The sequence below is a fragment of the Fusarium poae genome, chromosome 1, assembly GCF_019609905.1.
Source record: "Fusarium poae strain DAOMC 252244 chromosome 1, whole genome shotgun sequence".
In the NCBI taxonomy this organism is placed as follows: Eukaryota; Fungi; Ascomycota; class Sordariomycetes; order Hypocreales; family Nectriaceae; genus Fusarium; species Fusarium poae.
Window position 1 is genome coordinate 10,931,564 of NC_058399.1, and position 21,845 is coordinate 10,953,408.

Genomic DNA, 21,845 nt, shown 5'->3' on the forward strand with positions numbered 1-21,845 from the left:
CTCCAAGACCCGGATCCCTGCCAGTTCGTCCGTTTCTTGCCTAGCGCGTTCTTGTGGTGGGTCGCCTGCAGCTGCGATAGCCGACAGCTTTCCCTTAACAGAAAGACGCCTGCATAAAGTTACTTTCCGGCTTAATTCTTCATGTTAGTACCTTTTTCCTTCACACGCTTGATACTTCAATCTTTACTGTAACCACGGCTACGTCAACGCCTAGCCGCAGATTGTTCTATTCACATTACACACACCTATCACCTCTTGTTGCTGTTCCATCAACTGCTTCCTCCTGCATTGCGTCTTGTTAGCAATACATTCCAGAATAGCAAAGATTGCTGATACCATGCCTTAGCTCGTAAATCTGTCCAGTTTAATTGATTCCGGTGGTCTTATTGCTACTGTGGTAGCTGCCGTTACTCGACAGAGCATTAACACAAGATGCAGTCTTGGTCAAACAATGGCCAAAACGGCGCTGATGAGACACAGCATCAGTGGCATAGCAACTATGGGTTCTCGGCACAGAATGGACAATTTGACCCTCATCAAGCTTGGTCGCAGCCTGTGAGTGATCAGGCGGGCTTTTCTCAAATTAACCCACAAGATGCTGCTGCCTCAAACTTTTTCGACTCGGACCAATGTCACTCCTTCCTTTCCGGTACTTTGCATGGCTCCCAACACCAGCAAGATCAACCAGGCTACCACCCTGGCCATGATTCAATGTCAATGAACCAGCAGTTTACACAACAGACACCAGATGTAATGGATACGGATTTTAGTGCCATGCATTCTGATATCTATGGTCAGCATAGCAAGATGAATCTGGATAATGCTATGGCTGGTATTGGACAACTCTCAAATCACCCTCATTCCTCTAATTTCCCGTACTCTATGGCACCACCTAGCGAGTCATCCTTCGAATCTCCCATCCAGCAATTTTCTCAGCCTCATGTGATGCCTCAGCCAAGTCGGCAACAGAGCCATACACCTGTACAACAGTTTGATGCTATCCAACCTTCTTTCGCACAGGGACATAATTTCAGCAGACCGACCCAGCAGTCTCCTGTTCAGAACCAACCACAATACAATCAGCCTGCTTTTTCGCCTCCGGTTAATGGCCAAACTTCGCAATCTCGGCCAAATGAACAGATGAACTTTCAGCAGTCCCACCAAGGTCGCCAACAGCCTCCCCCCCAACAACAACATGCCACTCAGCAACAAGCACAGCCCGTTCAGCCCCAGTTCGCACCCAAACAGCCGGTCGTCTATCCTCAAACCTCGCAGCCTTTGCCTGCTCAAAACTTTCAGCAAATACATCAGCAACAGCCGCATTTCATTGGCAATGCCTCGTCGCCACCCGCCACCAACAACCCATATCTTATGCCTCAGCCCATCAACAGTCAAGACACTGGTGTTGCTCAGCAGCTCACCAATGACCCTCCTGCTAAAAAGAGGAAGCGAGCGGTGAAGGCTGCACCAGATACCCCAACGCCAGAGCCCGCTGCGACATATATCGACTCGCCTGTGGGCTCTCCTGCTGTGAAAAAGGTTGACGATGTTGATGGTTTGCCGGCCCCTACACCTTCACCCGAAGAAGCCCAGTTGATTGCCCAATTCAACAAGCGGACTAAGGCTGCTCAAGCTAAACACCCTGCAATCAAGGGCCTTCCTCATTTAATATACGAGGGCACAGCTAAGCTTCCAGCCCCAAAGAGCTATGATAAGCTCGCTCCTTTAGTAGCCCTGCCAGCTCGTAGCGGAAGACAGATGGTTCCTGAACTTGGTTACGACCTCCCATGTGAGGTCCAGGGCCGATTCACAAGCCAGTATCGCCCTTCCCCTGACAAGGGAGGACTGGATGAGAGACGCATGGAGGCCAAGGGGCTATTGGATGACTTTGACCGGGCCATGAAGAGCTTAGGGAAACGTCGCCCAAAGTACACTGAGTACCCACATGCTTTCAAAGAACAACTTAAATCCGATGAAGCTTCCAAGAACAAGGCAGAGAAAAAGGCAAAAAAAGAGATGGAGGAGGAACGCGGCGGCAAGCCAGTAAGATATTTACCTTTACTCCAAATAAAGTGTACTTCTAACAATAACCAGATTCGTCCCGCCACTCGCCCAACGGATCCCGCTGAAGCAGCGGTCTGGGATGCCATCGGGATGGTCCACATCGAGCAGTCCGTTCCAAGAACGAACACCCTGATCGCAACACGTGTTCAACAAGCAGGCGAGTATTTCATTAAACTCCGTAGTGAAATGAACCGTGCCAGGCAGGAACTAGACCAGGTTTTAAAGGAAAAGGCACCTGAAGCTGCACTAGCCAATGCGCGACACGATTTTGAGCAAAAGAAGCAGGTGCTTTATCGTGCTTTGGATGCCACTATCGAGCATGCTGATGACGCTGTCCTGGATAACCTTGGAGGTCATCAAAAACTTGTTTTAAGTTTGGTTAACGCATTGATTATGTGTATCAAGGCAGGTGACTTTTCAGGAGAGTTTCCCAAGATTGTTCTCGAGATGTTTACCCATTTTCCTATGACGAAGAGGATCGCCGAGACAACCAACTTTGAGTCGGTGCGAAAGAGGTTTGCCGACAAGGGCGATGCCGAAGTCAAGGAGCTTGTATCTGAAATCACTGCCAAGGTAAAAAAACTCAAGGCCAATGAGCCCGAGACAACCACTGGATATACTGGCACTTCTGCATCGAGCAGAGCAAAGGCTAAACCTGGCACGGAAGCTTCAGTCAAGCGCGCTCGTGACGATGAAGCTGACATGCGCACGGCAAAGAAGATTGTTGTTGAATCTGGCGGCGGTTCTCTTATGAGGAAACTAGTTGCACCCAAGATTCAACTCCAATCAGCATCTAAAACCAGCGCCGCAAAGGCCGCTGCTGCCTCTATTCTGCCAGGGAAGCCTAGGCCAGTGGCTAAGTCAGTCGTCAAATCTGATGTCAAACCTGATATCAAGGCTGCAAATGACGAGAAGGCCAAACCAGAGTCAAAACCGTCACGTATGGAAGCCAAACCGCCCACATCCCGTAGTGGCAGCGCTTCAGCGCCAACCTCGAGCGCAGCCTCGAGCGCTTTGTCTGGCATTGCCTCACTCCTCGACTCTATCAACGCTCCAAAGGCCGAATCTCCCGTCCAAACCAAGGAAACCGATGGTCCCGACACTCCTGAAACACCCGAGCAGAAGGCTAAGCGTCTTCGCAAGGAGGCTCGCCGCAAACTTCGAGTCACTTGGAAGCCTGAAAGTGAGCTTGTACAGGTCAAGATCTTCCAGAAGGAGGATGCCGAGGACGAGGGCAGAGAGCAGAACATGATTCGAGACGCTGCTGATGACCGATCTGAAGGCATGGTATTGAAACAGCGCGCGGACGTTGACGACGATGAGGAGGATGATGATGTTCCTTACCAACCTTGGATGGGACCAGTTGGGATAGATCTTTCAAGATTGCCTACTGACGTCCGGAACAAGAACTACGTTAACAGAGGTGGAAACGTCACCTTTACAACAGAAGAACAGCAGCGAATTGCTGATAGGGAGCAACGGGAGCTCGTGGCTATATATACAGATCCGGCCGAGATTCCACCAACGCCCAAGTCACCACTGCCCGAGGCCGCACCAACAGTCCAGCAAAAGACACAATACCTACCGAATGATGCCAAGTTTCAGGAGATCCAGGCTAGATGGCGCGACGAGCAGCAGATGGGAACTGATCAAGCGCTTTACTTGGCGGTCCAGCGCATCGATGCGAAGAGCAGCCCGGCATATCAAATTGACTCAATCATGAGTAACCTTCGCGGCGCCCCTGCACAAGCTTCATCTCACCAGCGTACCTCGCCTTCGCATCGCGACTTGGCTAATGATACTCTGCCCATTATCTCAGGCCGTGCTGCTGTCGAGCAGGTAATCGCTCTTCTCAAATCTGAAAACGCTAGGAACTGGCAAGATCCCAGCCCAAGCACAAGCGATGTTTGGCGGGCGTACAAGTACCCTGACGGCGCAGCTGGTCTTTGTGGAAGGATCATTGAAAAACTTGTCAAGTCTCTGGCTGGCCTGCCGTTTCCCGCCAACTCCCCTCCTGAGTGGATCTTGCACGACCACGAGAAGGTCCGTGAATGGCAAATGGGCTACAACAAAGAATCGGCAGCTCGACAAAAGAGGGAGGAGGAGGAGCGTGCGCGAGCTGAAGCCGAAGCAAACGCCTTGCTATCGGCGATGTCTGGTGCTTCATCCGGTCAAGCTCCAGCTAACCCGCAGGACTGGGCTGCTTATTACGCCCAGCAACAACAATTTGCCCCCTACATGGCTTTGCTGCAGCAGGTGAATGGCGGTCAACAGACAGTCCAGCCTCCAACAACCGCTGCACCCACACAGCAGCCGCAAATCCCGGATAACCAGCTTCAATCTATCTTGGCTGCCATCAATCAGCCATCACAGGGCACAGCACAGCAGGCAGCAGCCACAAATGCAGCCCCTTACTTGAACCCCAGCGATCCATCATTCCAACAGTACATGATGTTAAGCCAGATGGCACAGGGTCAACAGGCCCCTCCCCCCCCTGCCGCCGAGCGCGACTGGGAGCGAGAGAGGGATCATGGCCGAGATCGCGACCAAGACAGAGGATGGGACCGTGATCGTACATACGAACGTGATGACCACCACGGAAGTCGAGGTGACCGTGATGGTAAGGACGGACGGAAAAAGAGAGGCACCCTCCCGCCGCATAAGCCTGCCAATAAGGCACTTATCGGCACTAAGCCTTGCACCTTCTGGCAGCAGGGTAAGTGTGCCAGAGGTGACAAGTGTACATTCCGACATGACTAGAAAGGAGTTTTGGAGAAGACTCGTCACTTATATTGAACCTGATTTGGAGTTCAGAGGTGGGAAGATCATGGTGTATTTTTACTGTCAAAAATCAGTATCGACTGGGTTCAACCAGAGGGTCAGGCAAGACACCGAACCATTTTGTTAAATAGAGTTGCCTATAACGGCATGAATGATTAATTAAAACATTGTAATCACTTTTTGCATCCGTATGTGACATTTTGAACTTTGTAGAGTATTCCGTAATTGTTTTCACGTAGATACCTAAGCTACCTAGCTAGCTGTCGTCATTGATTGATATCGACATCCTTTTTCCACAGCTCTCCCGTAGAGTCAAATTTTACTCGGCGGCAGCCATTTCTGTATCGCCTTCGCCTGGTCGCTTCACCAGTCCACGAAGGCTCAAATCGTAGACAACGTCCTCAACCCTCTTGACGTCATACTTGACAGCATCGGCTCGCTTGCGGAGGATGTCGTTCTTGAGGTTGAGAAGCTGGAACCCGGCGAAAAGATCCTTGATGAACGCGCTGATAACGAGAGGAAGCTCAAAATCTCCGTAAGTAACAGCGTTGGCGGCCAGACGGGCGAGCTCATTGGTCAGGTCCGTCAGAGAGAGGAGATACTCTTCAATAGTGAAGTGGAAGGCGTCACGGTCCTTGAGGTTTGTAGGGACTGTAAATTGTCAGTTTAAGTATCAAAATGATCATGTATGATAAAACGGACCCTGGAAGACATCGCCGACCTGCTCGAGGGTCAGGAGACGGCCGAGAGTAGCAGGCTGCGACTCGGAGCCTAGACCGCCAAGCCAAGCAACGTAGACAGCGGTGCCGATGGCATTTTGGATAGTTCTCGCCCACTTTTGGTTGTATCTACAACGGGATGTCAGATTTTTTGATGTTTGTCTTGGCTCAGGTGATGATAGCATACTTGTAGTATGGGTGCTGGCTAGCAACCTCGCTCAGCTCCTTCACGATAGAAACCTCTTCCTTGATGGCATCTTCAACCTGGGAGACCAACGCAGGATCTGCATTTCACAAAAGTCAGCCCAGAGCATCACAGTAGGCACAAGAAAAAAACTGACAGCGGGCACGAGGAGTAGAGTGGACACGAGAGAGAAGGCCTTGAGCAGTGGCGACGGCACGCTCGAGACGCTGGATTATCTGAGTGAGGTTGTCGCGGACGCTGGTTTCTTCATCGAGCTTCTCTTGGAGGTGGGAGAAGAGTGAAGGGTCGAGGAGGGGAGTTTCGGAGGACATGATGGCTGTTGGTGGTGAATGGATGAATGAGGCTCTGCGGATGAGGTTCTCAAGATGGAGATTTAGTGGTTAGAGACACGCTAGGGTCGTCTTTACGGTTATGACGAGTGTGGTTCTTGCCTAGCAAAAATCGACATGTTCACTGAAGATTGGCAACAGTTGCTACATTCTTTGTTTACGACATTCTACATTTTCAAGATCGGCACTGCATTTTTACGAATAAAGCGAAATTCTTCTTCACTACCCAGGCAAGCCTGAGAAAGCAATGAAAAACGGTGAGCTCGAGAGTGTGATTCGCGTCACCTGGAGGCAGTGTAATACCAGGGACACAGTGGGCAGAAGCATGTGCAAGCACAGAGGCGACTGCCCTCTGACCAAAAATAGGAATAATCAATGTTGATGTCCTTAGACATCTTTCAGAGATTAAACTGAAAAGAACAGATACTACACTTGATCTAAGCCAAAAGGCAAAGAGAGCTAAGGAGAAAAGAAGAAAAGAAAAGCGTAGCTTGGCTGAGGAAGCTGGGATTTTATAGAGGATTCAGAGGGCGGTGTGAAGCGACTGATTGTGAAGGCGGCAGAATATGGGCCAATGAGGGTCCGTAAAACGGGGCGGCTGAAGATGCTGCCTGCTGTGGGCCAAAACCTTGTGGGCAAGAGCTTTGGAGCTATAGAGGAGCTTCGCTTCGCCTGAAGGCCTGAGGTTGTCATTGACATTGTAGGCAGCCAAGACTCACAGTTCAGCCAATTTTTGTGCAAGCATGTATCCGTACGACGCATGCAAACGTACGACGCATGCAAACGGCCAGCGACAGCCAAGCAGCCAGGAGGATTGAGTGACCTAGCAGCCTCATTAGATGCCTGAAAATGATGAGCAACCGAGATACAGTTATGCAGGGCAGCCATATACCTAAACAAATCGCAACTTTGACCAGGGATACGACCTTCATTCAAAGACTTTCCTCCTCGATTATGACTGCTCAAATCCCGTGAAATTCAGGTTGCTCTTCTAGAGCTGTACCGCATCTTGATGCAGCTTGCTTGCCCCGAGCTTCCACCCGACAATTCATTCCAAGACACAGCTCAGCCACTAGGAACAAATGCATCCTTGTAGATCTTCAGCCAACTTGCATATTGCAGAGATCTAAATGTGCTCCGAGTTCCTAGACCTGATGTGCTGTTGGTTGTTGTAACGGAATGTGGTCCGATAACTGGAAAGCCATGATGCATTGAGCTGTTCCGAGAGGGTGTCACAAGTGAATCCAGTACGAATATGCAACTCAACCTCAGCCAAAGGCCAAGTTACAGTCCTTACAGGTTTCTTGGCGGAGAAAGTTGAAGACTCCCGATGCGGCCCGTAAAGGACATCTGAACTGAAACACTGTTGGCTCTAAGCATGATCTACAACTGCACATTCCAATATATGGACATGATCATTGGTCCTCTACTGACAGGCAAGCGACTTGACTGCTGGAAACACAAGAGGCAAACCAGTAAGCCACACTATGCTGTATGAAATTGGTTCTTTGGCTGCTTAATTTCCCGTATGCCCAAGTCCAGTGGTCAACGTTTCTGTCGCCCCTACCTTGTCATCACTAGCCAATGCTTCGGCTTTGGCGTAACCATATTCGAGTCCCAAAACATACAGGCAAGCGATGCACCCATTCTATCGCCAAGAGACTATTGAGGACCTAGGAACCAACAGCAGAAACATTGATCAGCTAGTGATCCTCTGCAGCTTGGAAACAACCAGTCGAGGAGAGGTACAACCAAGTCTTTTCAGCAATCGACGTACAGACCACCTGAGCAAATGCAAGGGGAGACAACCACCTCTGCCTCTTGCTTCTTTGAGCGCCTCATGTAAGGAATGAAATGCATATCCTAGCTTTGAGGTTTCTATCACATCTACAGAATGACGAACACAATGCAACAGTATTCCGAAACTCACTTGCTAATTTCGCAACTGAATCTGTTACTTCAGTCTTTGTTCGATCTACACTCTATTCCTTGCCGTGCCTGATGAATGCCGTGCATATGTTTGCTCAATCTAACAGCTTCTCCCGCCCTTCTAGAAAGACTAACTCACCGGGGCCATGGCTAGGGAATGTTCTACTGAACGCCACATGATCGCTATTTCCTCATCTAGTAGATGATACGACATGAAGAAAATCATAGGCAAGATCTGCAAAGCCTTCCCGCCCGGTAGGGCAAGAGTGACGCTCAGGGCCCGCACTATCGGGACTGTTGGGGCGGATGTGTTGGTTGGTGGAAGGAACGTGCCATGAACAATATGAAGTGGCTTAGTATTGTTCTTCAGCGCCCACCTACCAAAATGAGAAGACGGATAGCAGCCACAACACCAACTTGACTGCAGTTGGGACAGGGGTGTAGAAGTGATAGCTTCGTCGACATTAGAAGCAATATTGTCTCTTGAACCCGATATAAAGAGAGTCACTTCCCGGCGATATTTCAGAATACTAGCAAGCTCTCATGCTCATCCTGACGAGCAAACCTACAAACTACCTATTCTCTCTTTTAAACCCCAATTTCTGAGCCATGCTGGCGATCAATCTCCTCAAGACTGGGGGATTTCTCCTCAGCGCGGTGTCTGTTCTGGCAGTCCCAGTTGTGGTTGAGTCATTGAACGAGACCCCCGCTGGATGGGAAGAATCAGACTCTCCCTCTCCCGACCAGTTCATCAACCTCTCTATCGGACTTGAGCCCGAAGATCACAAGTTGCTTGAGCGTACCATCTACGAAGTCTCCGATCCTGACCATCACAAGTATGGCAAGCATCTCTCTCGCGAATCTGCCAAAGCTCTACTCAAGCCTTCTCGTGCGGCTACCAAGTCTGTCAAGCGCTGGCTCTCTGAGGTTGGAGTTCCCGACCACCACGTTCGTGATGAGGGAGAGTGGCTTCACATTCGGACTACTGTCAAGAACGCCGAAGGAATGCTCAACACTCGTTTCTCTGTGTTCGCCCGCGATGACAGAAGCATCGTCAGAACGAGAGAGTACTCTGTCCCTCACGAGATCCGCCGCCACATTACATCAATCCAACCCACAACACTCTTTTCAAGCTTCCAGCATACAAGAAATCTTGAAGAAACCGCACCCACCATGATGAAGCGGGATGCTCAGGTTGAAAATGAGCCTCGATCTACCAAGGATGGCAACTATGGTGGATCAGGTCCGATCGACCTAAAGAAGTGCAAAACTGAGGCAACCCCTGCTTGTATCCGTAAGCTGTACAAGATGCCAAAGAAGTACCCAACTGCTGCGAAGGGCTCTTTATTCACAACTGTCAGTTTCAGAAACGTACGAATATCCCGTTTGTTATGAAAATCTTGTGGCTGACAGAAACAGATGTCCGCCCAACGAGATGAGCTCCAAAGGTTCCTCCAACGCTACGCGCCTGACCTCAAAGGTGTTACGTTTTCTGATGACTCCGCCAATGGTGGGACAAATACGCAAGGTGATGGCAGGAAATTCGAGCACGAAGGAAATCTGAACATCCAATATGCTGTCTCGTTAGCCTCTCGAGTCCCAGTACAACACCTAGCTGTGGGAGGTATTGAACCAGACTACACTCCTGATCTTGAGTAAGTAATCTGTGCCGTCGGGGTATTTGTGTTGCTAATCAGACCTCATAGTTTCCCTCCAGGAGTGGGTATTGAGCCCTGGCTCGAGTTTGCTGAACATATCTTGAACCTGCCTACCAAGAAACTCCCTTCAGTTATTTCTATATCTTGGGGCGAATATGAACAACACCTTCCCAAGCAATATGCCCGTCAGGTCTGCAATAAATTCGGACAGATCGGTACGCGGGGTGTTTCCATCATAGTCCCAGCTGGCAATCAGGGTGTGGGAGTTTCATGTCAATCGAACGATGGAAAGAAGACCAAAAAGTTCCTTCCTACATGGCCCAGCGCTTGTCCATATGTAACCACTGTGGGTGGTACTGGGGACAATAACCCTGAGATTGCATGGAGCGAAGGAGAAGGAGAGGAGTACTCGACTGGAGGTGGGTTTTCTGATCTTTTCCCCCGCCCTGAGTATCAGGACAAGGTTGTCAAGGAGTATCTGAAGAAGCTTGGGAAGAAGTGGCAGCCTTATTTCAACCCCAATGGACGAGCCTATCCTGATGTAGCAGCACTTGCGGTCAATTTCCCGGTCAATCTCAATGATACATTGGACTATGCAACTGGAACGAGGTAAGTCAACCAAACTTGTTGCCACGGCTGAGAAACTGACACAATAACAGTGCCGCAGCCCCAACTTTTGGGGCCGTTATTGCCCTCCTTTCAAATGAGAGGTTGAGGAAGGGAAAGCCTGCGATGGGATTCCTTAACCCTTGGATCTATAAAAAAGGGTACAAAGGGTTCACCGAGTAAGTTGATGTCGATTCGGTCTAATTTTTGTATTCTTACAAACGATCTAGTATTGTGAATGGGAGAAACTACGGCTGTCAAGGCTTCAGTGCCCTAGGCTCTCCGGCGCCTAAAATACCTGGTGCAGGTTGGGAGGCGGTCAAAGGATGGGATCCTATTAGTGGTTTCGGAACGCCGTTGTACGACAAGTTGGAAAAGCTGGCCCTTTAGGAGAGGCTAGTTTCGAACGAAGACAGCGGCTGGTTCAAAAAGGCCTACAAGGTGATGAGCGATTGCTACAGCGACATGCTCTGATGCACCAACCAAGCGTGTTGAGGTGACGGCCTTCTTTCTGGCTGTGCCAATTCTCATATGAGAAAGAATTGTTTTGGTAGGATGAAGTTTCATTTCATTTCGTGGCGTGATGCGGTTCTCGCCTTGTTATTTGGAAGAATTGTTATGAGGAGGAAAGGGCAATTGAGTCCGTAGGCATACGATATAGGACCACTTTCAAATACATTCTTGACAACTGAATTGTACGGCGACAGCAGCAGCAGGGCTTGTTTCGTAGTGAAAATATGTTAGGGGCTAATGTGCTGAGCATACCCAATAATCATTCTCGCGATGTAGTCGTCGAGACCAACTGCCCAGAGCATGAAAGAGTGCGCCTGTCCATATCTCAAGGCCATCTATACTGCATTTCTTGTCTCATTAACCGAAGATCTTAGACCAGTCTTGCTTCCTGAAGTAATCCTCTGCCGTATCCAGCTTGGGCGCCGACGTCAACTGTGCATGTGTCAGTAAACAGTTCTCAAGATCCCCACAACAACTTACATCACGAGGATGAACTAAAGTCTGATCGTCTCGGCCTTCATATCCAAACTCATTAAAGTAGCCAAAGCAATCTCTCATTTCGTCTACCAACTCTTCCGAAAACTCAGGTGGGAACGTTCCATCCGATTTGACAGCAACTGCTTTAATGCCAGTGGCTTTGGTGAAAGACTCTGCGATCTCTTTCAACGTAAGCCACTCTCTGTAGCCAATGAGGTTGTGCCCTGCAGGTTCTTGGATGATGAGAGCCTTGACAATGGGGCCTGAGTCTTCTTCGGCGGCGATGTAGGGGAACTTGGTATCGGGGTGTAGGGGTGAGATGAACTGTGCCACTCCATCGGCATTCTGTGTGTTTTATGTTAGTTTAACATGTCTGTGATGGAGGGAAATGGATGGTTGTACTTTGACGGGCTGGTTTAAAGGCAATTGAACAAAGTTGCTCAAAAAGAGTCCAGCTTGAAAGACACTGGTCTTGGCCCAAAGATCCGGATGCGCTTTTGGGATATACTCTGCTGCACGAGCCTTGCCATCAAAGTGATAGTTCCGAGTATATTTACCCTTGGACCACTTCTCAGCATTGGATAAAGAAGAGAGAACAAATTTCTCCAGCGTGGGAACCTTGGAAGCAGCATCAATCACATTCTTAAGCTGCTGTTCCTCATGCTCAGCAGCCCACTCGTTAAGAGGTTGTCCAGGCTTTGCTCTAGACTTATTGGCTGGGTCATTGTACAACCCCCAGAAGTCACTGACTGCAAAGATGGCGTTGGCTCCTTCAAAGGCAGCGATAAGAGTTGAGGGTTCGTCGAGATCAGCCTGGACGACTTGGGCGCCTTTGGAGGAGAGTGTTTGGGCTTTGGAGCTTTTGGTGTTGCGCGTTACGGCACGGACTTTCCAGTTTGGTTCCGACAAGAAGGATTCTGCGACGGAACCACCTTGATTGCCAGTTGCACCTAGAATGACGATGAGTTTAGGGGAGGACATTTTGATGGTGTAAGTGAAAAAGAAGAGATAAGTAGTCAATCAATTGAATGACAGATGTATGAGATTACGACATGGAAAAGTAGATACTGGTTACATTATATACAAGAGCCCCAAATAATAACATATTGTTGCCGTCGACGCCTTTGCGATACCCTCATTTGTAAGTCGTCGCTTTATCAGCACTTATTGGACATGCCGTTATTGTGTCTAACGCCGGAAGAGAGATGCCGGGCTAGTTGGAGAAAATAAGCCCGATTACATTATCGTATTTACATAGTACCTAATAATCGCTTTATCGTTTGCGGAGGAACAATGCCCCGACAGTCCCAGTTATTTTTCGTAGGATTTGAATGCCGTTATCCAGGAATGAGATTGTGCTGATTAACTGTAACTGGTTCAACTGACGTTGTGGCTTGAGCCAGTGGATCATCACTCACAACATGTAGGTAGTGCTGATAGACTGTAGACAGTGTGACAATGAATAGAGGATCTGTAGAGTACCTAGTGATTGAGTAGTTCTTGAGCAACTAACGACAGAGATATAAGTAGATGTAGATACACGAGTTGTATGGTCCAGTACGCACAACCGGACAAACAGTACACACTCATTCACATCCAACAGTCTAACTCAAACTAGCGAACATCATGCCTACTGAAGATATGTTCAAGTCGGATGAGACAACGTATGAGTATCACATCAATAAATGTGAGATAAAAGACGAAACTTTATTCGTCGACACCCTAAACGACCTCCTCGAACCAGAGTGGCCACAATATGCTCACCACAAGGGAGATTGCTTAATCGTTAAGACAGGAAATGGGAAGATAAATCTGTGGGACGAGCTAATACTGAGAGGAGTGATCAAGTCTTGATGACTGCTTAATAATGGTTATAGCAATTGGTTCTGAAGTTTGAATTGCTTTGTTTGACGAGGGATCGCGGCCCTATAGAAATAGAGAATGATAATACTTGGTTAAGAATTTCGGGTTCCTTAGAACGTGAAAGTAATTGTGGAAGTGCTGCGACTCAATCTTGAGCGGATAGACTCTGTGATGATGAACGAGTGGGACAGATGATTGAACCCAGGACATCAAGTTTATAGAAACCTCATAGCGAATAAGGTAAAATGATACTTCATTTCCAGTGACCAGGCAGCTATTGATGTCCTTCCCTGACAAAGTAAAGAAAAGTCAACGCGAATCATCCCCATTACAACCCCTATACTTATCCTTCTCAGCACATCTATCAACTACAAAGTATCAGTCAGTACATGCCAAGAGATTACAGAGTAGAGTAGGACGCACCACAATTTGACGGACAGCCGCTGCAATCGCAAATCATATCACATAGCTCAAGACAGCTGCTCACGCACCATTTCCAACCCTTGAGATCTTTACATTTTCGACCCTTATCTTGATCTTGTGTATCTCTTGGTGAGATAACTGTGGACTCGGGATCAAAGATGGAGCGGAATTTGGCGATGGATGCGCTTATGTCAGGGGATGATACTTTGACTTTGTTGGTTGTACCGGCTAGCGCAAGGGGGAGGGTTATGAGGGAAAGGAGGATGGTTGGCTTCATTGTTGGTGACAAGTTGGTAGTCGGCTGTAATTTCTCTGTTTTGTTGAAGGCGTTTCATGATGTTACTGTCAACAGGGATTCATCTTGCCTTTTATATCCTTTCACCTGATGAGGCTTAAGCAACATGTAACTGTCCAACATGCGTGTCATTGTAGTATTGTTCGACAAGTCATGTCAAATCCCACGTTGCTTAATCTTCCGTCCTGTCACTCTGCAAGAGCCGCATGTACTTGGCAAGCCACAGCCTGACCATGCAGCGGCAACCATTCGACGTTACACGACATTGGCCTTACTACCGATGATCAACAGGCAAGGCTTGTGTAGCCCGGGATCATGCCGAATTCCGCCGAGATGTAGACACCCGGTCAAAGACCCTTAAGGACTAATGCAGCCATAAACGTGGCCTTGCAATGTGGTGCTTCGAAGATGGAGAGCATAGTCGTTAAGACGAGAGAACATCGATTTCAACAAATAAAAGCCTGTAGCGGCTGTGATAAATTGAATGTATTCTCAAACAGAGTTTCCCAGAAAAGTCATGCTATAAAACATTGAAGCCATATAAAAGCTTATATATAAAAACCCCTACCGAAACCCAAATACCTGTACTCCATTACCCAACCTCATTAACAAATATATTCTATCCCAATCTTTCATTATTTATCGAGAATATGCGATGAGGCTTGACATAACGTCGAAAAGGGAATATAAGCCTCGTCCTTGTAATCTGTCAAGACACCGCCGAGCACATCCTCAGGGGCTCCATCCGAGGGAAACACCGTCTTGTACACCCACTTGCGCCCGTCGATGAGGTTGTCGGTGATGGGCTCGTCCTTCTTGGCGGCCTGGAAGCTTGCTTGCATCAGAGGCACGATGTACGGGTGGAACCAGTACTTCTTAAAGTCGTTGATGAGCTGGCGCTTGCTGCACGTGGCGTGGTAGAAACCAAAGATTCTACGTGTAGCTACGTTGGTGTCGAGCGGGAGGCTGGCGATCCAGTCACGCGCAGACTTGTTGGTGGCATCGTCAGACAGCGACTTGAAGACGCGGATGAAGGAGCGGTACACGTTGGCGGGCAGCTGGATCTTGTAGGGCTTGAAGGTTTTGCCCTGTTCGAAAAGATCCTTGGACATTGTCGCAGTGTTATCGGTGTTGTTGTAGTTTAGCTTTTGCATCCACTTGTGGGCGAAGCATCCGGTTTGCACAAAGTCCGACTCGTAATCGATTGCGACGTGATACTCGGCTGCATCTAACGCAAAAGGGTTGGTGGTGTTGTTTTCGCCAAAGGTATTGTCAAGGTTGCGGAGCTCGTACTCAATCTGCCTGGCGCGGGACATTTCTTGGCGAGCGTACAGACGGGCGAGGTAGATCTGGTCTGAAGTCTTGTACTTGAAGTTGGGATCGAAAGTATCTTCCAAGCTGGCGATACCGGCCTCGATGAACTTGCGCAGGTCGCCGACTGGACCAATGACACTTCCCGAGTTGAAGAACTTGGCATCGCGATATGTTGCATCACCGTTGCCGGTCTTGGGTCCGTAGACGGTGTTGGGAAGATGAGAACCGGGGATCTTTGTGCACTGATCTTCTCCGAGGGCTGGCCAGCACATCTTGTCGGCGCCCCAGAAGAGCGTCTGCTTGAGACCACGCTTGTGGGCTTCTTGGACGGTGATACCGAAACGGTCTGCCAAGCGTTGGTCTGCGTCAGCAGTAACCTTGAAGTAGCGATCAATGACGACCTCTACGGGAAGTTGAGCCATGACATCGTAGCCGTCGCCAAAGAAGACCAGGTCATCATCATCACCACCGTTGGGTAGCTCGTCGAGATATTTCTTGATGGAGTAGAGTTTTGCAGTGTGAGCGGCGGAAGCGTTGTACTTGCCCTCTCCCTTCCAACCGATCATGTAGGGAGCGGGATATCGGTTCGCAAGGGCTGAGGCGATGATGGCGCAGACCATGTCATTTGGATCGGATGCCGGAAGGAGGAAGTGAAGCTGTGACGTCTTGATGGGTGCGGGTTTCGGTTTCTGCTTGTGCTTCTGTTTTTTTGGTGCATGGACTGACGTTTCTGGTGATGCCCCGGTCGATGTCGTTTCGGAGGGTAACAACCCGTGTGCAGGTGTCCACTTTGTATGGTCAGTACGTTATAACAAGAGCTTAGGTATGTATAGGGAATACTTTACTTACCGCGCTGGAATATAAATAAAAAGTCTCCAAGATGATAAAAAAGACAAGAACAAAAGCGGCAAATACTGCCGGACGGCGATATGGCGACGATGCCTTTTCCGATAAGAAAGCGACAGCCATTTTGATGGTTACTATCCAAAAGAAAAAAGAACAGACTCCGACAAAAGATTGAACAAGTGTACAGATCAAGGAAATGTCTCAAACATGTCGTCAAGGGTCATGAATATATATAATGAGAGGAAAGGGGTTTTATTTATTCTTTCCAAGGGATAGAAAATCGATAGTGCTACGTAGTAAGGGGGACATGGCGTACAGAACCCCACCTCCAAGTACGCCATGCAATTTCGACATCTTAGTAAGAGCTAAGATTGGCGGTTTTCTTTTTTTGTTCTTGTTTTTTATAACGTTTTTTTGGACCCTAAAAAAGACTAACAACGGTTGTTTTCAGGGGTCTTTGATGGTGGGCCAATTAGTTACTAGTCAGGCTGTTCCTGGCGTCAAAGTCTATTGAATATTAACTTTGATGGCGTATCTACTGTAGATTGTTATAATGATAATCGAAGTAGTAAGCATAAACTCATATGGTCATGACAAGATGAAACTTTCAGCCCTGTTTTGCTGACGTATGTATAGTACCATGTAACTAATCTATTCCCTTGTCTAGTCAGGTTGCACGACGATCACTTTAATCCTCAAACGAGATTGACTGTTCCTCCGAGTTTCAGCATTTCCCCTCGTCTCTCCACCTGTCAGTTACTGTTGGTCTCTGTTCATCATCCCATGTCCTTGTCTAATGCTTGTCCCCACAAGTATAGTTCGGAGCGAATATATCTTTGTTTCGGGCATGTTTTCGGTAAAAGATGCAAGTTATAGACTCTGCAATAGCGTTACCCTCTCAGGTACTCTGACGGTAGATGAACCGTTGACCGTTACTGCCTGGTGGTCTGGAGACTCGGTAACCTTGTTGTGATGGTGGTTGAAACTCTAGAATGAATGGTTTGGGGGGTGATTGATCACAGGTTGGGTTTGAAGAGTATGGTGGAGGTGGAGGGGTAGCATCGTCTGATACAGTTTGTAGTTGATAAGAAGGTACAATCTTTTCAGATGTAGAGTTGTATTGACTGGGTGAGTTTGACAGGGGATATCCTAATAGGAAGGTTTTGATGCGGCTTGTGATACACGACATGATGCAGTATATATATGTATAGTGGGGTTGATGTACTGTAGCGAGTATATATTGTATTTGAACTTGTCTAAACAAGAAAAGAATCTCGTGTCTATTCATCTACTTATATATCAAAATATCTTATAATTTGTTGTCGCAATCAATTGATCGTCGTGATCATCAGTCAGCGCAGCCCAATGTTAGTGGTGGCTTAGCTCGCCCAATGCACCAATTCAAGCTGATTAGCGGGCTATTGCTCCTCTTTTACAGGCCGCAAACCCCGAGCCAAGGCTTATACTTGATCTGCGAATGCGATCCAGGCTGTGCTTGTGCTTTTGTAAGATGAGATTCGCGAATAGTAGCGTTTAGAATGCGAACTGCCTCAAGTCAGCTGTCGATTAATGAGAAGTAGAGTTTGACTGAGTAGGAGTCGAATTAATCACCACCTAATCCAGTCCGGTCTAGCTACTTCCGAGTCGACGCAAGCCTCTTTAGCCAAAAATGTTCTAGAATTGAATCTATTGATGGTAGCGCGACATGACGACCAACAATCTGCCTGAAATACAACGCTCCGGAGTGCTTTTTATCAGCCGGTCCGTATCTAATGCCAATATTTTAATACCATTCAAGCCACAATACAGGCATTCAACTCACTAACAAACTTACTATCATTAAGCGCAACACAACATCACTTCATCCTCAGTGACAATGGTCTCATTCAAAGATATCCAAACTTCCAACGCCCTCATCAACGATGTCACAGCTCCGCGCATCGCCGTCTTTGTCGGCGGTACATCAGGCATCGGAAAATTCACCCTCCAAGCCTTGGTCGCAAAAGGAACCAGTATCAGAGTCTATCTCATCGGCAGAGAGAGCGCTCAACAACGCACAGAGACTTTCATCCAAGAGATGCAAACTATAAACCCCAAAGCTGAGATCATCTGGGTCCAAGGCGAAGTCTCGCTTCTCGCCGACACAAAGAGAGTGTGCGACGTCATCAAAAGCAAAGAGAAGAGTGTTGATCTACTCTTTCTCTCACCAGGCTATGCACCTTTTACAAACCGGAAAGATACATCCGAGGGCTTTGACATCTCTCAGACTCTGAGATACCACTCTCGCATGTTGTTTGTACTGCATTTACTTCCTCTTCTAAATGCAGCTGAGAATCCTAGAGTCATCAGTGTCTTGGGTGGTGGTATGGAACGCAAACCTGTCCGACTAGACGACATCGATCTCAAGAGATCGGGGAATTTCAATTTCGTTACAGCCCATACGCAAGCCGTCGACATGAACACTTTGTTTCTCGAACATCTGGCCAACGAGAACCCCCAAGTGACGTTCATTCATTCCTCTCCTGGCTGGGTCAACACTGGCAACGTCAGAAGGGGTTTGGATCCTAATACAATTCTTGCTTGGGCTATCTGGCTTCTTCTTGAGCCACTGATTGCTATTTTTTCGTTTAGTGATGAAGAATCTGGACAGAGATATTTGTTTCAAAGCACGAGTGCCGCGTTTGGAGGGAGAGGCACGACATGGACAGGAAAAGTCGGAGTGAATTCTCATGAAGAAAAGAAGAATGGGCTATTTCTTGTCACCAGAAAATGTGACTGTACGCTGAATTCAAAGACGGTTGGCGTCTTACGAGAGACGGCACAGAAGAGAATCGTTGATCATACCAAGGAAGTTTTGACACCCTTTCTTTAGGGGTGATGAACTTTTATTTCTTTATTTTTACTGAAGCCACTTGAACGCTGTCGATCATATCTAATTATATAATCAATTGTCTTTATCCTGTTTTACAAATACCAATACGAAACCTAGTCTTTATATTCCCATATTACATACTCACTGCTTACAGCCAATGGCAACCTCTTCTCGCCATTGTTGTTTTACCCGAATCGAATCATCTCCGCTTTCTCCTCACCAAAGTCCTCCACCTTTCTTTATCAAACTACAATATGTATCTCATCAACGTCTCAACATACGAACTCGAAGAATTCCACGGGAACATTCCTCAATATGCAATACTATCACACACATGGGGTCCTCAAAGCAACGAAGTCCTCTTCCACGAGATGCAAAACTGTTTATCAGACATCAGACTCAAAAAGGGCTTCAAGAAAATCGAATTATGCGCCGAACAAGCTAAAAGAGACAAACTCCAGTATTGCTGGGTAGATACCTGCTGTATCGACAAGTCAAGTAGCGCAGAACTTTCAGAAGCTATCAACTCCATGTTTGCCTGGTATAGAAACTCGGCCGTTTGCTATATTTATCTCGATGATGTCGTTCATTTGGAGGGGTCCAATGGGAGAGATGATTCTTTTAAGAATGCAAGATGGTTTACGCGTGGATGGACATTGCAAGAGCTCGTGGCTCCACGAGTCCGTCAATTTTACGATGTGAACTGGACGAGAATCGGATCCATCTCGGAGAGTCACTACAGTCAGCATTTCGTCAACGGCTTTCTTCGCAAGTCTTCGGCTGTGGAGCTTCAACTGAATCCTTTTCTACCCGAGCGGAGTAATATCCCAGGCCAAGTCTCTCAGATCACTGGAATTCCGGATCAGGTTTTCTTCACTGGAGATTTGGCTTCTTTCTCAGTTGCTACGAGAATGTCGTGGGCGTCGAGACGTGAGACGACACGCACTGAGGACCAAGCGTATTGTCTACTGGGAATCTTCGATGTTCAGATGCCGCTCTTATACGGAGAAGGAAGTAAAGCTTTTATACGTCTTCAAGAAGAGATTATCAAGCGACAGCCAGATCATACGCTCTTTGCATGGCGTTCGGAGCCGAATTCGCCCACCCCTACGTTTAGCGGCCTCCTCGCACCGTCACCCAGAAACTTTTCAAGTCAATATTGCCAGGGCCTATCGTCTAAGCACGTTGATATGCCATATGAGATGACAAATAAGGGTCTACACTTACAAGTACGACTGATCAAGAGCCGAAAAGCTCCTGACGAAGTCTACGCCATCTTGGATGTGAGCCATAGATCGAATCCGAGAAAAGATGTTTGGTACGGTATCAGGCTTGGAAGACTGAACCAGGAAGGCCAATTTGCTCGTATCAATTCGGATGAGCAGATGATTACTGAGGCTGAATCGGTAGATACACTCTACATCAAGCCCAGTCACATCTATGTGCAAAATTTTATAAACCACGAATCGCCTCTATACGACCGGCAGAAACCGAGTAAAGTGATTCTTGGCTGTGCGTTGGGAACCATGCTCCTCACCATTCTTGAAGCATCAGGCTCAAAGAGCTGGGATGATAAATCCTTTAGCTTCTGCCCTTCTCAAGATGATCTTTTCTATGCCAAGTTAGCTTTTGAAAACACACCCAAGCTACGAAACATGTCTTTCTTGACGATAGGATGGATCGTAAGCAAAGATGATATCGAGGGTTTAACCTCGCGTCTGGCCATCCTTTCTGAACTTGGAGACTTGCACAAACCAGAAACTGTGTGGGAAAATGGGATTAGATCTGGAATCGCAAAGATCTATTGTGAAAAGACTCTTAGTATTATTAATGGAGAGATGGTGGTTAGAATAGTACTTCGGGATCAAATAATTTAACAGGAATGAGACTCGATATTTTATTCAATGACAATTTTAAATAACAAGTATATAGAGAAACCAAGATAAGCCCGTTGATTAATATGCGCTCCCGAGTTATCAAATCCGAGCGAAACCGGTGGTTTACTTCTGAGCTAGAAGAACCCATCCATCAAACTTGACTCCTCCATAAGTTTCAACCTCCTTCTTGATAACCTCATCAACGGCTGCAGACCACTTCTTCTCATCCTCCTCCGTAAACCCAGCGCGAGCAGGCGCCATCAAAGGTCCAAGCATAAACTTCTTCAGCCCATCGTCAAGTTCAGGCCCACTAACGATAATGCTCTTTTCCAACAGCTTGAACTTTGCAGAATCGAAACCAGCTTCGGCTGCAGTCTTTTCCAACACACCTTGCTCGAAAAACTCAGGATGGGGTATCTTCAGAGGAGGCAAGTCAGGTCGCACAACGGCTTGGGCGGCATGAATAAGTTGGCCTGCGGCGAAGCGTTTCCAGCATGAGATGACAGCTAGGCCATCTGGCTCGAGCGTGCGGTGCATTTCCTTGAGGCCTTTTACGGGCTTGGCGAGAGTGAAGACACTAAAATTGAGGATGCTGTGCGTGAAGTTGCCGTCGGAAATCCCTTCCAGATTAAGTGAATCGAGAACCTTTGGTTCAACCTGGGGCCAAGACGTGAAAGAATCTTGAGCCCCCTGGACCATAGGAGGCACGTTGTCCGTCACTAAGATCTTAGGAACATCTTCGGACGGCAATCTTTCAAGAATAACCGAAGCAGCTATTCCTGGCCCAGCAGCATTATCATGCACCACAGAGTCTTTGTTGATGGGCTTGATTGCCTGAATCTCTTCGAAAGATTCCTCAAAGACACGGCGTGTGCTTCTTCCAGTTTGCTGAACATAGTTTGCTGCAAACGCAGAGAAGTACGAGGAAAAGGGAAGGTCCTTGCTCTGAGAAGAAGCCATTTGAAAGTCGTTGTTTGTGGAATTGTTGTGCTAAACTGATTCCAAATCTGGTCAGATTGCACCCACTTAATATAGTAAATTTCCTACGGCTTATTGACAACTCTGTCATCAACC

General features: G+C 47.7%; 8 protein-coding genes across 8 annotated transcripts; 4 read left to right on the top strand and 4 right to left on the bottom strand.

Annotated features, from left to right (window-relative positions):
- Positions 1-432: 432 nt before the first annotated feature.
- On the top strand, positions 433-4,824 carry FPOAC1_003549 (uncharacterized protein; the record flags this gene model as incomplete). The annotated part of the gene is made up of 2 exons (XM_044848109.1): positions 433-2,043; positions 2,095-4,824. The coding sequence occupies 2 exons, from the start codon at positions 433-435 to the stop codon at positions 4,822-4,824; spliced, it is 4,341 nt and encodes a 1,446-aa protein (XP_044714025.1).
- A 340-nt stretch (positions 4,825-5,164) lies between these two features.
- Positions 5,165-6,080, bottom strand: FPOAC1_003550 (uncharacterized protein; the record flags this gene model as incomplete). Its single annotated transcript, XM_044848110.1, has 4 exons — positions 5,165-5,496; positions 5,548-5,693; positions 5,752-5,848; positions 5,906-6,080. The coding sequence occupies 4 exons, from the start codon at positions 6,078-6,080 to the stop codon at positions 5,165-5,167; spliced, it is 750 nt and encodes a 249-aa protein (XP_044714026.1).
- Positions 6,081-8,636: 2,556 nt separating this feature from the next.
- Positions 8,637-10,681, top strand: FPOAC1_003551 (uncharacterized protein; the record flags this gene model as incomplete). The annotated part of the gene is made up of 5 exons (XM_044848111.1): positions 8,637-9,398; positions 9,447-9,682; positions 9,734-10,294; positions 10,345-10,470; positions 10,522-10,681. The coding sequence occupies 5 exons, from the start codon at positions 8,637-8,639 to the stop codon at positions 10,679-10,681; spliced, it is 1,845 nt and encodes a 614-aa protein (XP_044714027.1).
- A 480-nt stretch (positions 10,682-11,161) lies between these two features.
- Positions 11,162-12,262, bottom strand: FPOAC1_003552 (uncharacterized protein; the record flags this gene model as incomplete). Its single annotated transcript, XM_044848112.1, has 3 exons — positions 11,162-11,236; positions 11,285-11,626; positions 11,684-12,262. The coding sequence occupies 3 exons, from the start codon at positions 12,260-12,262 to the stop codon at positions 11,162-11,164; spliced, it is 996 nt and encodes a 331-aa protein (XP_044714028.1).
- Positions 12,263-14,497: 2,235 nt separating this feature from the next.
- FPOAC1_003553 (uncharacterized protein) lies at positions 14,498-16,145 on the bottom strand (the record flags this gene model as incomplete). Its single annotated transcript, XM_044848113.1, has 2 exons — positions 14,498-15,964; positions 16,026-16,145. The coding sequence occupies 2 exons, from the start codon at positions 16,143-16,145 to the stop codon at positions 14,498-14,500; spliced, it is 1,587 nt and encodes a 528-aa protein (XP_044714029.1).
- Positions 16,146-17,898: 1,753 nt separating this feature from the next.
- FPOAC1_003554 (uncharacterized protein) lies at positions 17,899-18,894 on the top strand (the record flags this gene model as incomplete). The annotated part of the gene is made up of 1 exon (XM_044848114.1): positions 17,899-18,894. The coding sequence occupies one exon, from the start codon at positions 17,899-17,901 to the stop codon at positions 18,892-18,894; it is 996 nt and encodes a 331-aa protein (XP_044714030.1).
- Positions 18,895-19,148: 254 nt separating this feature from the next.
- FPOAC1_003555 (uncharacterized protein) lies at positions 19,149-20,771 on the top strand (the record flags this gene model as incomplete). Its single annotated transcript, XM_044848115.1, has 1 exon — positions 19,149-20,771. The coding sequence occupies one exon, from the start codon at positions 19,149-19,151 to the stop codon at positions 20,769-20,771; it is 1,623 nt and encodes a 540-aa protein (XP_044714031.1).
- Positions 20,772-20,894: 123 nt separating this feature from the next.
- On the bottom strand, positions 20,895-21,731 carry FPOAC1_003556 (uncharacterized protein; the record flags this gene model as incomplete). The annotated part of the gene is made up of 1 exon (XM_044848116.1): positions 20,895-21,731. The coding sequence occupies one exon, from the start codon at positions 21,729-21,731 to the stop codon at positions 20,895-20,897; it is 837 nt and encodes a 278-aa protein (XP_044714032.1).
- Between the last annotated feature and the right edge of the window lie 114 nt (positions 21,732-21,845).